At 41.8% G+C, this 14,278-nt stretch overlaps 1 protein-coding gene and 1 long non-coding RNA gene across 3 annotated transcripts in view; one reads left to right on the plus strand and one right to left on the minus strand.

The window, feature by feature from the left end:
• The window catches only part of LAMA3 (laminin subunit alpha 3), a 250,657-nt gene that overhangs the window by 218,184 nt on the left and 18,195 nt on the right, over positions 1-14,278 (plus strand). For both annotated transcript variants that reach the window (XM_077900280.1, XM_077900282.1), the window contains 7 exons: positions 1,089-1,208; positions 1,578-1,711; positions 7,386-7,503; positions 7,888-8,028; positions 10,124-10,260; positions 11,030-11,161; positions 12,235-12,388. In XM_077900280.1, coding sequence (XP_077756406.1) covers positions 1,089-1,208; positions 1,578-1,711; positions 7,386-7,503; positions 7,888-8,028; positions 10,124-10,260; positions 11,030-11,161; positions 12,235-12,388 — 936 coding nt within the window. The remainder of the gene's footprint in view (positions 1-1,088; positions 1,209-1,577; positions 1,712-7,385; positions 7,504-7,887; positions 8,029-10,123; positions 10,261-11,029; positions 11,162-12,234; positions 12,389-14,278) is intronic.
• The window catches only part of LOC144315567 (uncharacterized), a 38,859-nt gene continuing 27,549 nt past the window's right edge, over positions 2,969-14,278 (minus strand). The window contains exons 4-6 of the long non-coding RNA XR_013381290.1: positions 11,839-12,100; positions 8,381-8,479; positions 2,969-3,105 (exon numbers count right to left, since the gene is read on the minus strand). This is a non-coding gene — a long non-coding RNA (uncharacterized LOC144315567). The remainder of the gene's footprint in view (positions 3,106-8,380; positions 8,480-11,838; positions 12,101-14,278) is intronic.

Here is a 14,278-nt window from a genome sequence, read left to right on the forward strand (position 1 = left end):
CAACATGTGCTGGGGATTCACCGTCCCCTTCCTCCCATGACAACAAAGGAGGGTAATGTCATGTGCTTGCATTTTCCATGGAGCGCTGTGGCTGCAGAGTGGCAAATAGATTCAGGAAGGGACAGAGGGGACATGGGGAAGAGGGGACACTATTGCTGTGCAGTCTGACCAAAGAAGTGTGGCTGACACTAGGTGGCATGCAATGGGCAGAGAGTTGAGACATGGTGGAACGGACAAGTTTTGATTGGAAATGGGGGAGGAGGATTAAGAGTGACTCCTACTAGGTTTCTGGCTGGCTCGCAAGGTGATTGATTAGTGGTGAGAGAGAGAAAGGAGGAGAGCGAGCAGTTGGAAGGGCAGAGAGACAAGCTTGGCAGCTGGGAGGCACGTAGATCTCGAGTCCTGCTTGAGATATTCAAATCTGAGGTATCCATGAGTCACGTGTGCAGTAACAGTCAGGTAATCAGATGTCAGATCTGACCCTGAGAAGACAAGCCTAGGCTGGAGAGAATCATCTGGGCTTCATGGGCACACACCTACATTGGGGCTGCAGAAGTAACTGTGACTTTGAGGCAAAGAGAAGGTGGAAGAGAAGAAGAGGTCCTCTGCGGGCCTTGGAGGAACCCTCCACGTTCAGATGGAAGGAGGGGGGCTACACAGGGATGAGTCAGCAAATGAAACTGAGACAAGTCTGTGAGCAGATGGTGGCAAATGTCAGGGGTTTCACTGAGACAATACCTCTTTCTGAAAGGTAGCAATCATCTTTTCAAATGGTATTATTGACCTGTATCTTTTCCCTTTCCATTGTGCATGCTGGTTATGGATATCATGAAACAAAATCATGATAACAGCTGCATTTATTGCATCTTTCCTGTGTGCCAGCCACTGTGCACAATGTTGAACACAGCTTATGACATTTACCCATCCTATCCATCCTGGCGTTGGATATTTCAGCACCGTTGTCCCTATTAACCGAGGAAGTAGCTACAGCTGAGAGCAGTTTGTAACTTGAGAGTAACTTGAGTTCCAGCACTCTGGGTCTTCTTCAGTGGAATCTTCTGGTAATCTACATTGTTTCCATGCTCTAGGATCGCTTCATATCTCTAAATATAGAAGATGGCAAGCTCCTGGTGCAATACAAACTGAATTCAGAGCCACCAAAAGAAAGAGAAATTGGACACATTGTCAATGATGGAAAAGACCACCGGGTACATCCTTTGAGTCTATTCACATGAATTGTTAAATGTCCTTTAAAATTAAGTTAATGCCCAGAACATTTTTCTATTACCAGACTAAGTCACAGTAATTAAAGGAGGAGGGACATATCCTTTCAAAATCTGAGTACCTGGGCATGAAATATGTATATGGCATATATAAAACATGATTAATTTCAAATGCGAGCATTTCTATTAAAATGTTTTAATATTATATTTTTATCCAAAAGCACCACTGCTCATAGTCTTCCTACCATGTATATCATCAATCTGAAGGAAATAAAACTATAATAGCCCTGACTCATGCTGAATAGGATTCTTTAATTTTGCATTGCTTACTGATTTATCTTTCATTTATTTTAGATACTGATCGTAATTGGAAAATTCCAAAACCGTATATCAATAGCTGTGAGTTCCCAAAATAGCCAAATTGATGGTGACATATTTGATTTCAGCACATATTATCTGGGAGGAATTCCGATCTCAATCAGGGAAAGGTAAGATGATCTAAAAAAACCAAAAATACAAACAAAACAAAACAAAACAAAACTGGAGCAGATTATGGTTGAGTGGTTTTGCTTGTGATTGCTATTGATAAGTCTACCTTTTTAAAATTCAACAACAAAACAAGTTTAACTTTTCAGTATTAATGTGTTAACCAACAGAGTCAAAGAGTTTGTAAACAGTGGATTATAGGACTGGCCACTGAAAGGAGAGTGAGGAAACTGTGGGTCACCCCAGAGAAACCATAAGAATATGATTTGTGTTGACAATGCTGCTGATAAAAATGGAGGCTGTGGCCCTGGAGTCCTTAACAATAGCATTGGAGAGTCCAGACAGTTCCATGGCCTGACAAGCAGCACTGGGCGCTGAAAGTTGGGGTTGCTGCCTTCAGGAAGTATCTCTAGAATGTAAGGCATGTCTGTGTCACCTGCCCCTGATGTGTTATCAATTATGGAACGGGTGCATAACTGCTTCTTGGATAATGAATACATGGATGACTTAAGTTATTTTGAAAGGAAGTGAAGCCTAATCTGAATGAGAAAAAAACCCCACCACTTTGAGAATGCACTTAAAAATAACTTTTGCAAAACAAAAATATTTTACATTTACATGTGTTTGTATTCTCCAAAAGGCTTTTAAACAGCTGATGATAATGTGTGGCAAGATTTCCTGGAAGGGTTAGTACAGACTCATGACTGAGTTAAGAGCACTCCTACATTGTTTGATTATCATTATTTTTTTATACGAGATCTGAGGCTAGTGAACTCTTTTTCTAATTTATAAATGAGTTGGAAGGAATACTAGATATGATTTATAAGGTGTTGTGCACAGGTAGTCTGTCTTCAAGAAACCTTATATATTTGGACATCTGTCCATCTATAGTAAAGATGAACTAATATTTGTTTTAAAGTTCTTCTGGTTGCCCTCAAAGACAAAAATGCACATAAGAAAGCTCAGCACTTTAATATAGTTTGGGAGTGAATGTCTTAGACTCTTTGAATTAGAAAGGACCTTGCATGGGACGTAATTTCTGAACTTTATAGATGAAGAAATTGAGAACCAAAGAGGTGGTATTCATATTTAGTATCATCCATATCATATCAATTCAACCATGAATTGCTATTACTAATGAGCAATAATCTTGATTTTATTCAATTAAATGTGATAAAATAGATTAACTTAAGGAAGTCAGTACTACTGTACACATCTGAGGTTCCTGTTTATTTACTCATTACACAAATACTCACTGGGTGTCCAGTGACATCAGGCAGTGTGAGAGGTGTTGGGAACACAACAATGAACATAGCCGAAGGGAGATCACAGAGTGTGGCCCATGGAGAGAATTTAATCCAGTTGGGGCATTGGGAAGGTGGCTTCTAGCTTGGACCTGAAAGACAGCAGCAATCAACATATGTGAAACACCAAGAGCTGGGGAAAGTGTGACCTTTCAAGGAACTGGAGGACACTGGTGAAGCAGACCAGGGATGCCATGTGGGACTGGTGTGGGAAGCAGCGGCCTGAACACAGAGGATCTTGAAAGACTCAGTAGGGCATCACTGGAAGGACACTACCAGAGAAAGGACATTATCAGATTTGACTGGTGCAGGGCAGAGGTTGGTGGAGCAGTTGGATGATGACATGATGAGCATGTCCACAGAGATAAGAGATGAGAGTGGCCTCAGGGGAATGGCAGTGCAGATAAGGCAAAGGGAACGGATTCTCAACATACCTAGGACAGTGAATGGGTAGTACTGAATGATGGCTTGTGTTTGGGGAGGAATGTAGAAAGTGGTCAAGGATGACGCTTGGGTTTTGCTCCAGCACTTGGGCATGTGAACAGCACCAGCAGAAGGGCAGGGGGATGGGTTCAGTCTGAGACAGGCTGAGTTCCCAGAGCCTGAGAGATAGGAGGTGGAGATGCTGGAAAGCCGTCGGACAAAAGGCCTGGACTTCTGCAGAGAAGTCTGGGCTAGAGAAAGAGTGAATGTAGCTCAGGTACAGGGGGAGTGGGCTCACCGAGACCACTGAGGAATTCTCGGAGGCAGCAAAGAAGCCACTGGCCCATGGTTTGCATTTGCATAGTGTGAGCAAAAGACCCCCAGATAGCGATGCAGGTACCAGTCAGTCAGGGTTTACTAGTAAAGGGTAGTGGATGAGAACCAAAAGAAGTCGTTCTAATTTTGGCTTAGCCACCAAAGAGCCATGTGATCTTGGGTTAAGTCAGCACTCAGCCTTTCTTTGCCTCATCATCCCTATCCATTAAAGAAATATATACATGGATCTAGTTATGCATATACAGATAGATGTATAGACAGAATTTTCCTAGTAATCTGTCCTAGAGGCTTTCAAACAAGGGATTATTCCCTTTTATGGGCAAGTTTATACTTTGATTTTTTAAATTAAAATCACAAGAACATGGAAAATATAGGAGATAAAAGCCAGTCAAAAGATATCCCTGGCCTTTTACTCCCTTGCAAATAAAATGCCAAGCCATATTGATGTTTCTGGCCCTGCTTCATCCCTCTGGTGACATCTTTGATGGTCCAGAGAGTTCTAAAACTCCCTCTGATGTGAGTCACTGAAGGGTAGGGGTGGGGTGGGCAGAGAGGAGTCCTACTTATCACTCATAGCCAAGCTCCAAGGGGCAAGCAAGCAGTTTTTCTAAAGGAGGCAGGTGTTCTGACCCCAGCATTAGTAGGAGGTCCTTACAGACAGGAGGACATAAGCCTAGTCTGGAACAAAGCAAACCAGCATAATCGCTAAACCAGCGCTGACCAAGAGATTTTGCAGATGCCCTGTTTTCTCCTCTTTCACTATAGTGTAACTTTTGGGAATGGAGGCCCAGATCTAAGAATGACTTTTTTAGGATTCCAGTCCAATCACAACCTGTTAATCCTATCTGCTTTCTGTGAGAAGAGAAAATCACCCCTGATAATGCCAGAGGCCCTCAAGCCACCAGGAAAAATCTTTCCTCAGGACCTACACCATTGTTGACCTACATCAGTGTAATAATAAACCATTAAAATGAAAATAATTCAAAAAGTAAAAATCAGTCAAGGATCTATTGGACATTTACTCAGTTTAGGACCACATTTGGGTCTTCTGGCTCTGAAATCTGCCTGCCGTGAGCTTGGACTGGTTAGGCCTTTGTGAATGGACCCCCGGTGTGCATATGTATCTCAGTGTGCAAACCCATCAGTATAGCAGCCTGCACTCCTACACCATCACATTCCTCTAGCAAGTGTGTTCAGTCTTTGTATGCTGGAGCAAATGTGGAAATCTAGGCCCTCACATGAGCCACAGTAACAAGAACACTGCCAAAGAAGAATGGAAATAAATCTTCCATCTTAACATCTTTGCTGTAGATAACAGTTCTTCTGTAGGAAAGAGTCCTAATTGTTCCAAGTGCTGTGGGTATACAAACTGTGTAAGTGTAAAGAACAAGGACTTTGAGTCATGCTAGTTTGTGTGACTCAGACTGCTCAGATGCCAGAGCTGCCACTTCCTTGCCACGTGACCTCAGACAAGTTACTTAACCTCCCCACACCTCCCCATGCACATCTGGAACATGGTCAGAGTAGCTACCCATCTCTCAGGGCCATGTGAGGATTCAAAATGAGTAAAGGAGTTAGCACAGCGCCAGGCATGTGGTAAGAGCTCAGTAAATGTTAGAGAGGAAAATACACCCCTCAAAAGGTCATGGTGAGGCTAGAATAACTGTGCCTTACACAGAATAGTTGCTCCATATCTGCCAGCTGCCTTTTTTCCCCCCTTCTGCTTTTCTGCTACCTTCTTTCTTCAACCTATACTATATGGAAAGGACATCAAGGAATGGTGATGGGTCTGAACCATGTGGAAACCCAAGAGAGAATGGATTTTAAAATAGTGTAAATAGACAAGCTCCAGGAATTAATACAAACTTTCCTTCTTTTATAAAAAGAAGCTCACCTTTATAAAATAATTAAGCTCAAGCTGCAATGAGCTTGAGGATCCAGTGAGGATTCATTTCTTCCTTTTCCTTCTAATGAAATTTAATTTTATGTATATTATATGTAGCTCAACTATTTATAATGGTTTGAATAAAAATGAATGCAGATACCTTTCCATTTAGAAAGGTGAGCTGCCTTAGGGACTTATAAGGAAATCAGCTTTGTGTTTTTCTTCGCACATCATTTGTTTAAGAAACACAAATATTTGCCTAGACTCCAGCCAGTTCATCTGTGTTAATGTTTTATGTGAAGTCAGCTCCAGACAGATCCAAAAGTTAAATCAAAGCAGAAATGCCAAAAAAAAAAGGTGGGGGGCGGAATGCCAAGTTAGCTGCAAAGGCAGAGCTGCTGTAGAAAGAAATTGCTCTCATTATAATGACTACTCATAATGAGAGTTACTAACCCCCACCATCTCCCATGAAGTCCTAACTCTGTACCAGGCACTGTTTTGAGTATGTTACACATATTAACTCATTTAAATTAAGGACAACTCTATGAAACAAATTAACACATTCCCATGGTAGAATTGAGGAAACAGTCACAGAATAGTGGAGTCGTCACCAGCTCCAGTAGCAGAGACAGGGCTTGAACCCAGGCAGCCCGGGTGCAGGAGCCCTCAGGTCTGGGGCAGCACTGTCTTGCCTCTCAGAAACAACTCCTGAGCATTCACAACTGCAGGCCAGGCACAGTGCCAAGTAATTCCTGTGCATTAACTTGTTTGACCCTCACAATGCTTTCCATCATTCCCGCCTGGCATTGAAAAAATGCCACGCCACATTTTTCATCACTGACTAGAACCAAGTTATAACCGTTTGTTTCTACTGAGTTAATAGTAACTAACTTAAAAGTGGACAGGAAAATAAATAGCAAAGAGTTTTCTAGAACATTCTTCATTTTTTTTAAATTTTTATTTATTTATGATAGTCACAGAGAGAGAGAGAGAGAGGCAGAGACACAGGCAGAGGGAGAAGCAGGCTCCATGCACCGGGAGCCCGATGTGGGATTCGATCCCGGGTCTCCAGGATCGCGCCCTGGGCCAAAGGCAGGCGCCAAACCGCTGCGCCACCCAGGGATCCCTCTAGAACATTCTTGAATCTAATAAATTATTTTTTATTAATCAAATATTTATGATATATTATTTTGTTTTTTTAAGAGCTATTTATGATAGACATAGACAGAGAGAGAGGCAGAGACACAGGAGGAGGGAGAAGCAGGCTCCATGCGGTGAGCCTGACATAGGACTCGATCCCGGGACTCCAGGATCGCGCCCTGGGCCAAAGGCAGGCACTAAACCGCTGAGCCACCCAGGGATCCCTGGTATATTAATTTGTTGATAGGCTTCCTATTCACCACATATTATTATGACTCTGGAAGGAGGGTGGGGAGTTATTCAAGATAGCATACATTCTCTATCCCTGAACTTTTTGAGGACACTGGCCACTCTTCTGTCAACACTATTATGTTCCTTTTTAAAGGTGAGAATGCTGAATCACAGACAAAGGAAGTCGATTTTCTCAGCTTCACAATATAAGTAGTGCTATAGAAATCCCATAAGAACAGATATTCATAAAATACATACTGGTTTATGGGTGAAAAGTAACAGTGAAGAGAGTTTCAGGTCCGGTTCTTAGCCAAGGCTGGTCTGATTCACCTCTTCCTATTTTGTGCCCCAAATCAGATTTAACATTTCTACACCGGCTTTCCGAGGCTGCATGAAAAATCTGAAGAAAACTACCGGTGTTGTGAGGCTGAATGACACTGTGGGAGTCACAAAAAAATGCTCAGAGGACTGGAAGGTAAGAATTCAAAGCCTTGCAGAGAAGTACAGCTCCCCAACCAACCTGTCTTTGGTACTTTGGTATTCATTTACAAATCAACTTTTGAGTTTTTCTGGTAGCACTTGGTATTAGAGTGAACTGGTTATTTCTACTTCTCACCTTTTTGCAAGACACAGAACCTCTTCAGGTTTGCATATTTGTAGGAAAAAAAGGAATACCAACTCTACATACAAAAACTCAGGTGACTGGTAAATTATCATGCAGAAAAAGCACACTGTGCTTCTTCCTGAGCCAATGTAAAACACATTAACCAGCTCAGGTGAAGTGATCCAAGAGAAGATACTGGATTTCAGCCATCAGATGATTTCAATGCCAGTAATTTATTCCTTGTTTGCATTTTAGCTCGTGCGATCTGCCTCATTCTCCAGGGATGGACAGTTGAGGTTCACCGGTTTGGATCTCCCTTTGCCCAGTGAATTCCAGGCGTCCTTTGGGTTTCAGACCTTTCAACCCAGTGGCATATTATTCAATCTCCAGTCCCAGGTATGAAATATTGCAATACTGAACATGACTTAAACCTGATTCAAAGTTTGATGTCAAAAACAATAGAGAGGTTTTTGAAGGCAAAGTAGTTGGGCATTGTATCCATCATCACATGGTTAATGATATTGCATGTTTCAGCCATCGAGGTTACTCTTCATCCTGGGGCATGTCCTAAAAGAAATGAGGCCCAGAAAGTACCTTATAGTTTACAGGGTTGAATTTGTATGTATTCAGGGACTCATTTTCAGTCTTCTTGGGTTAATTTCATGAGCTAAGGTGAATTATAACTGTTATAAGTGACAATGTAGCCTGAAGTTTTAGATCTAAGAAAAAAATCCAAAAGTATCCCTACTGTTCCTTTTTGATTCCACAAAAGATAGCTCTTCAGATTCCTTTCTTGCAGTAGCAGCAGCAGCAGCAGCAGCAGCAGCTGGTTGGACAATCTTTACATCTGGGGAATGAGAGAAAATAAGGTTCTTTGTTCATGTACAACAGAGCAACAAGGAGGTACCCTCTATGGCTTCATAGGATTTCACTAGTGTGGTTACATAGGTGTAGAGGTCAACTAATGTTTAGAAATCCCCTTGTGGGGGATCCCTGGGTGGCTCAGAGGTTTAACACCTGCCTTCAGCCCAGGGCATGATCCTGGAGTCCTGGGATCGAGTCCCACATCGGGCTCCCTGCATGGAGCCTGCTTCTCTCCCACGTCGGGCTCCCTGCATGGAGCCTGCTTCTCTCTCTGCTCTGTGCCTCTGCCTTTCTCTCTCTCTCTCTGTCTCTCATGAATAAGTAAATAAAAATCTTTTTTAAAAAAATTTTTAAAAATTAAAAAAAAAAGAAATCCTCTTGTGGAATGAGGAGGATTTTACAATAGAAGTAGAAGTAGAATACTGACATTCTTGGATTTGTTTCTTCAGGATTGTCAGCACAACAGACATCTAGTATTTGTTGAAATAAAGAATGGTAGCTGACTCCATGGCTATGTCATATTAGAAGACCTAATCTCTCTTGATAGATACTTGTTCATCAGCCTTTAGAGATTTTTTTTTTTAAAAACTACCCCCTAGAGAAGCCATGTGCCAGCATTTTGATTACCAGAGTGTACTTTCCATCAAAGTAGGATGTTTTGACCTAGCTCTTTTGACACCCAATGCTTGTTTTCTCTGCCAAGGGTAGGGACACTGAGTACATAATGTGCAAAATGGTCAAAAGCTGGCAGAAGAGTTGACTTAGCAAAAGAGGGGGTCAATCCTAGACACTGGAGGGATCCTAGAAATATCCTAGAAACACCACCCGCAACCTCATAATGGGTTAGCTAAGACATACATATAAATTGACATTCCTTTATTCAATCCATAATGAATATTGCCAATTGAAAAAAATCAAAATAAAACTGATAGTGGCCACAACCACACACTGTAAAAATTGTCTTAGACTAAAAGCTCACTGAATGATCACATCTTGTTAAAAACTGCAAAAATTGTACTTGCTAGGAAAAAAAATCAACAAAATTAAAATGACAGCTGAAGAAACTACACATATTTTTAAATTAAGAATTGACAGAATTGAATCAACCTGCCAAAATTTAGATCTGCAGAGTTTGACATTAGAAAATTGAACTTCCTAGAAATTATGACCAGAAAATAGAAGTCATGACTAAAGAAGATATCATTGTTATAATCATATATGGGGTGGGGGGAGGGTAAATTAAGACTTCCTCACAAAACTGATTCAAGAGAAGAATTGACCCTGATGAAAATAATTTCAGCAGACTGAAAGTAAAACTAGCAAAATTTAGAAATGGTGTAACTGTTTTCTATAATTGATGGAGAAGTAGGTTTATGGACGTGGGTCTGTAAGATGCTTTTGACAGCTTCATCGGTGTAAATAATTTGCAGAAGGCTTTTATATTCATACACACAGAATCAAATACGCAAAAATAATCTTTACATTGAAATAATGAAGTCAAAACATTAGGATCAAATCATCCTGGCTGTCTTATCCGTAGTGTTGATCATAACTTCAGTACTGATACAGTCATGATCTTTAAGTGGAAATTAATGACTCTGATGGGTATATTCTGTGGTGGTTTCAGAAACATAGCCTGCAAGTCACCCTGGAGGATGGTCGTATTGAACTGAACACCAGGGAAAACAGCCTAATTATTAGATCTCCACAGACGTACATGGACGGTGAACTGCATTATGTGTCTGTAATAGGTGACAACTCTGGGTGAGTGGAATGGCCCTTTTGCCAGAACTCTAAGACTTTTATTTAGTTTAATGGAATTTTCTAGTATCTTTTTTGTGAAGTATGTGTCCTTGATGCTGACACTATTTTACTAGTAAGTCTTAGCCTTCTTCCTGGTTCTGTATGAATTTCTTCATTAAAAAAAAAAATCAATCAGTCAAAAGGTGGATGGATAAACAGATTGTGGTATATTCACAATGTAGGAATGAAACCAGAGTAATAAGCATAAAAGATCTACAACTGTAGATCTCCAAGGACAGGGACAAACCTGGCAGCATACCGCTATGTGACAGAGGTCGCACATAAAAGCATTCATCTCCTATGATTTAATTTATATAAAATTCAAAACCAGGCAAAATTAATTTCTTTTATGAGAATTCAGGATTTGGGGGTTATACTCTTGAAGGGGAAAAAGGGAGCACAAGGCAGGGTTCCTGGGCACTGGTCAATTCTGCTTCTTTCATCTGGGTGCTGGTGTCGCTGGTGTATTCACATTGCAAAAAATTCACTGAGCTGTACACAGAATATGTACACTTTCTGTATGTATAGAATACTTCAATAAAAACACAATAAAAAATAATAAATGAAGAACAGGAAAAAAATTTTAGTGCCTTTTAAAAATAAATCTAGTTTAACAAGTTACTTGAGGTTAAAGATACTGAGTCTGAATCGAAGACCGTAAGTTAGCCTCGTGGTGAGGAACTTTCCTTCCTGCATTTCTCACTCTTGTTGTGCCTTCCTCCTCTTCCAGACTGCGGCTTCTCATTGATGACCAGACTCTGAAAAGTAACCAAAGGCTACAAGACTTGTCAGGTTCCCAGCATCCCCTGTATCTGGGTGGGAGCCAGTTTGAGGGTTGTATCAGCAACGTTTTCATCCAGAGGTGCGTGCCTTTTTCTGTGTGTGTGGCTGATGAGAGTGGCCTGCCTATAGGGAGGGCATCTCCTTGCTCTAGTAGTGGAGTTGGATTTGTCACCATGTGCTGCACGAGGGTCTCATTCCACCAGCTGTCGAACACCTTCTTAGACAAGATACACACATTAGAAACAAACCACCTCCAACAAACAGCCGTCTGGGCCCAGCTTTGGCACATAACCTTGAGAAAGGTCCAATGAAAGTTAACTTTCAGATTATGGCCCTGAAAGGTTTTCATACTTTCATACTGAAAGTTTGACTTCATTTTCATCAAGATCGTGCAGTTTGATTTCATCAGCTCTCCCCTGTTTTCGGGGCTGAGAACTTGCAGGAGCCAACACTGTTGGGAAACAAAATCACCACTGTGTTGAACCTGGCCATGACTTTTTAAAGAGAGGAATCTGGTATTTGCATGCAAATGTTTAGATATCCTTTTCTTTTGATTCAAAATGGTCATTTTTAGATAAAAGGCAAAACCCTCGCCAGGGCAGGAGAAGGGCTGGTCAGGAAGCTCAAACAACCCGTTGGGAGCTTGGAGGGCTCCTGCTGTCCATGAAGGCTCAGACAATAGTCAAGAGATAAGCAGATTTATCTGTGAGACTCTCCTACTCAAGTGCAGCAAGATCAACCATTCTGCAAACTCACCTCTCAGGTTTCCTGACGTTCACCATCGTTCTAGATCATCGGTGCCCACTTTTCTCCTCTCTGCAGAGTTCATTTTCATATTTCTAGAAGACACTTGTTCCAAAGAGAGCACTGTCATTACCCTGGCTTCACCCCAGCCCTAACCATTCAAGTCAGTGAAGTTTCTCAAGGCACGGGGCTGGGCATTTTAGGGAATGCAGAAGTGGGTAACAGCACATCCTCTTCCTCTGTGAGCTTGGTGTCTCCTGTAGATATAATGTACCTGTAAGAGATGAAAGTTCACGGAGAAACTATGACAGTAGGAATGTATAGTTTTAAACCAAGCTCTCTCTGCCAGTGTATCTTCCTTGAGATTTCAGAGTTGGACAGTGGTTTTCTTTTCTGCCCTCGTTCCAGGGTATCAAAGAGTCCTGCAGTCCTGGACTTGGCCAGTAAAACTTTCAAGAGAGATGTGTCCCTGGGAGGCTGCAGTTTAAACAAACCACCTTTCCTAATGTTGCTTAGAGGTTCTACAAGGCTTAACAAATCCCACACTTTCAATATCAACCAGGTGAGTATACCCTACACTGGCTTTTGCTTCTCCCCAGGGGATTCTGAGACGCGAATCCTACCTCGTTTGAGATGTTGGGTAAGGGGTGGGAGCAGGAGTGTAGATTGCCTGATTCCTTGGTGGTCAGTGCCTCTAGGATGTGGGATTGATGGGTCAGCAACAGTTGGATTATACCAAAATGTAAACAAGGTTTCCCCTCTCGCTTTTCTTTTGTATCTTGGTGAAAATTTGGCAATTTTTACAGACGGAACAAATTGAATCTTAGGTCTCTCAAGTTCTGTAGATGATGCCTTACTCTTTTGGCACTTCTGTTGCATCTCCAACAGGTACAATGAGTTTCTCTAGAGTATAGGAGTCATGCCCCTTTCCCCTCCCCACAGACACCTCTCCACCCCGCCTCCTAGGACAGCATGTATACACACACCCAGGCTTTGCCAACATCAGTGTGGTTTGACATTGACTGCACATGAGAAACATCTGGGGAGCTTTTAAAATCCTAATGCTCAAGTGCATGCCACCCAATTAGGTCAGATGCTCTTGAGGTGGGTCCAGAGGCAGGAGTTTGTAAAGTTTACAGGTGGTTCTAATGTGCAGCACTAAGAGGCTGAAAGGAAGTAAAATGTCTTATTTGGAAGAGCAGAAGCATTGTAATAAATTGGACACAGGATTAGGACTTAAAGAATTCCTCGCTGTGCCTGAGGTCAACAGGCTGACCTCCCCATGTCTGGAGGTTACAATTAAAACGATTAATGGATAACACTGAGCACCTCCTATGTGCCAGGCATTACGCTAAGCTCTTGAAGTGGATTTTCTTACTAAATCTGCAAGTAACCTTGTGAGGGAAGTATTATTCTATACTTCTATATCGCCATACTAAAATAATAGTACCAAGCAGGTATATTACTAGCCACAGGTTACAGAAAAAGATGCTGCACTCTAGAAAGGTAAGTAGTTTTCCCAAGCTCCCAAAGACAGAAGGTGGAGTTGGAATTCAAAACCAGATAGCCTCATCCCACAGCCTGTGTTCTCTTAAGAGCAATGTGCCTCTGTTCAACACACTTTTCACTTAATGTCAACCCGATGCCACTTGTCTGCCAATATTTCCCTGCTGCACAGTGATTTGGATGAGTTGAATTGATAGCACATAATAAGAAATGTTTTATGCTATTAAGGAGAAATATAGTTCATAGAGGCTAGTCATTTTACTGTTATGAGAAGAATATCTTTAGGACTGCTCCATCAGGAATGAAATCATATATTCACTTTCTTCATTGTAAGGCTGAAAGTTACTGAGGGACTAAGTTAATACAGCGATGGTAGAGATGGAGAGAAGGAAATGGATTCAAAGCTATTTAGAAGATATAATGAACAGGACCCAGATAATAATTGAATGTGGGTGGCAAGGGAGAGACAAGAGTTAATGTAATTCTGAGGCATCTAGTTCAGATTATTGGATGGATGGAGATGCCATTCATGGAGATAGGAAAAGGACAAGTATTTAGAGGAAGAGGCTGAGTGGAGTGTGATTTATATTGAGTGACAGGCGCCTGCAGGACACCTACAGGGAGAAAGCTGGCAGGCGGGTGGGGGGCTGTCAAGTGTCTCTGAGTGGGCATCAGCTGATGGTGGAGGTGGGAGGTGCTAGAGCTATTGATGTGGGAGCCGCCAGTGAACAGAGTGTGTCTTTAATTGTGCCCGGTTCTGTGCGAGCCCCCAGATTAGGTGGAATAAGACATTAATTCTGCTTCAAAAAGCTCAATAACAGAAAGAAAGCAACAAAGCTTTGTGGTTAAGGACTACTTTGGGGTCAGACTTACTGGGTTTGCATCAGGCTCTCTCAAGGTATGTGACCTTGAATGACCATTTAACCACTCTGTGAGTCTATTTCCT

The sequence above is a fragment of the Canis aureus genome, chromosome 6 (assembly GCF_053574225.1).
Source record: "Canis aureus isolate CA01 chromosome 6, VMU_Caureus_v.1.0, whole genome shotgun sequence".
NCBI classification, from domain to species: domain Eukaryota; kingdom Metazoa; phylum Chordata; class Mammalia; order Carnivora; family Canidae; genus Canis; species Canis aureus.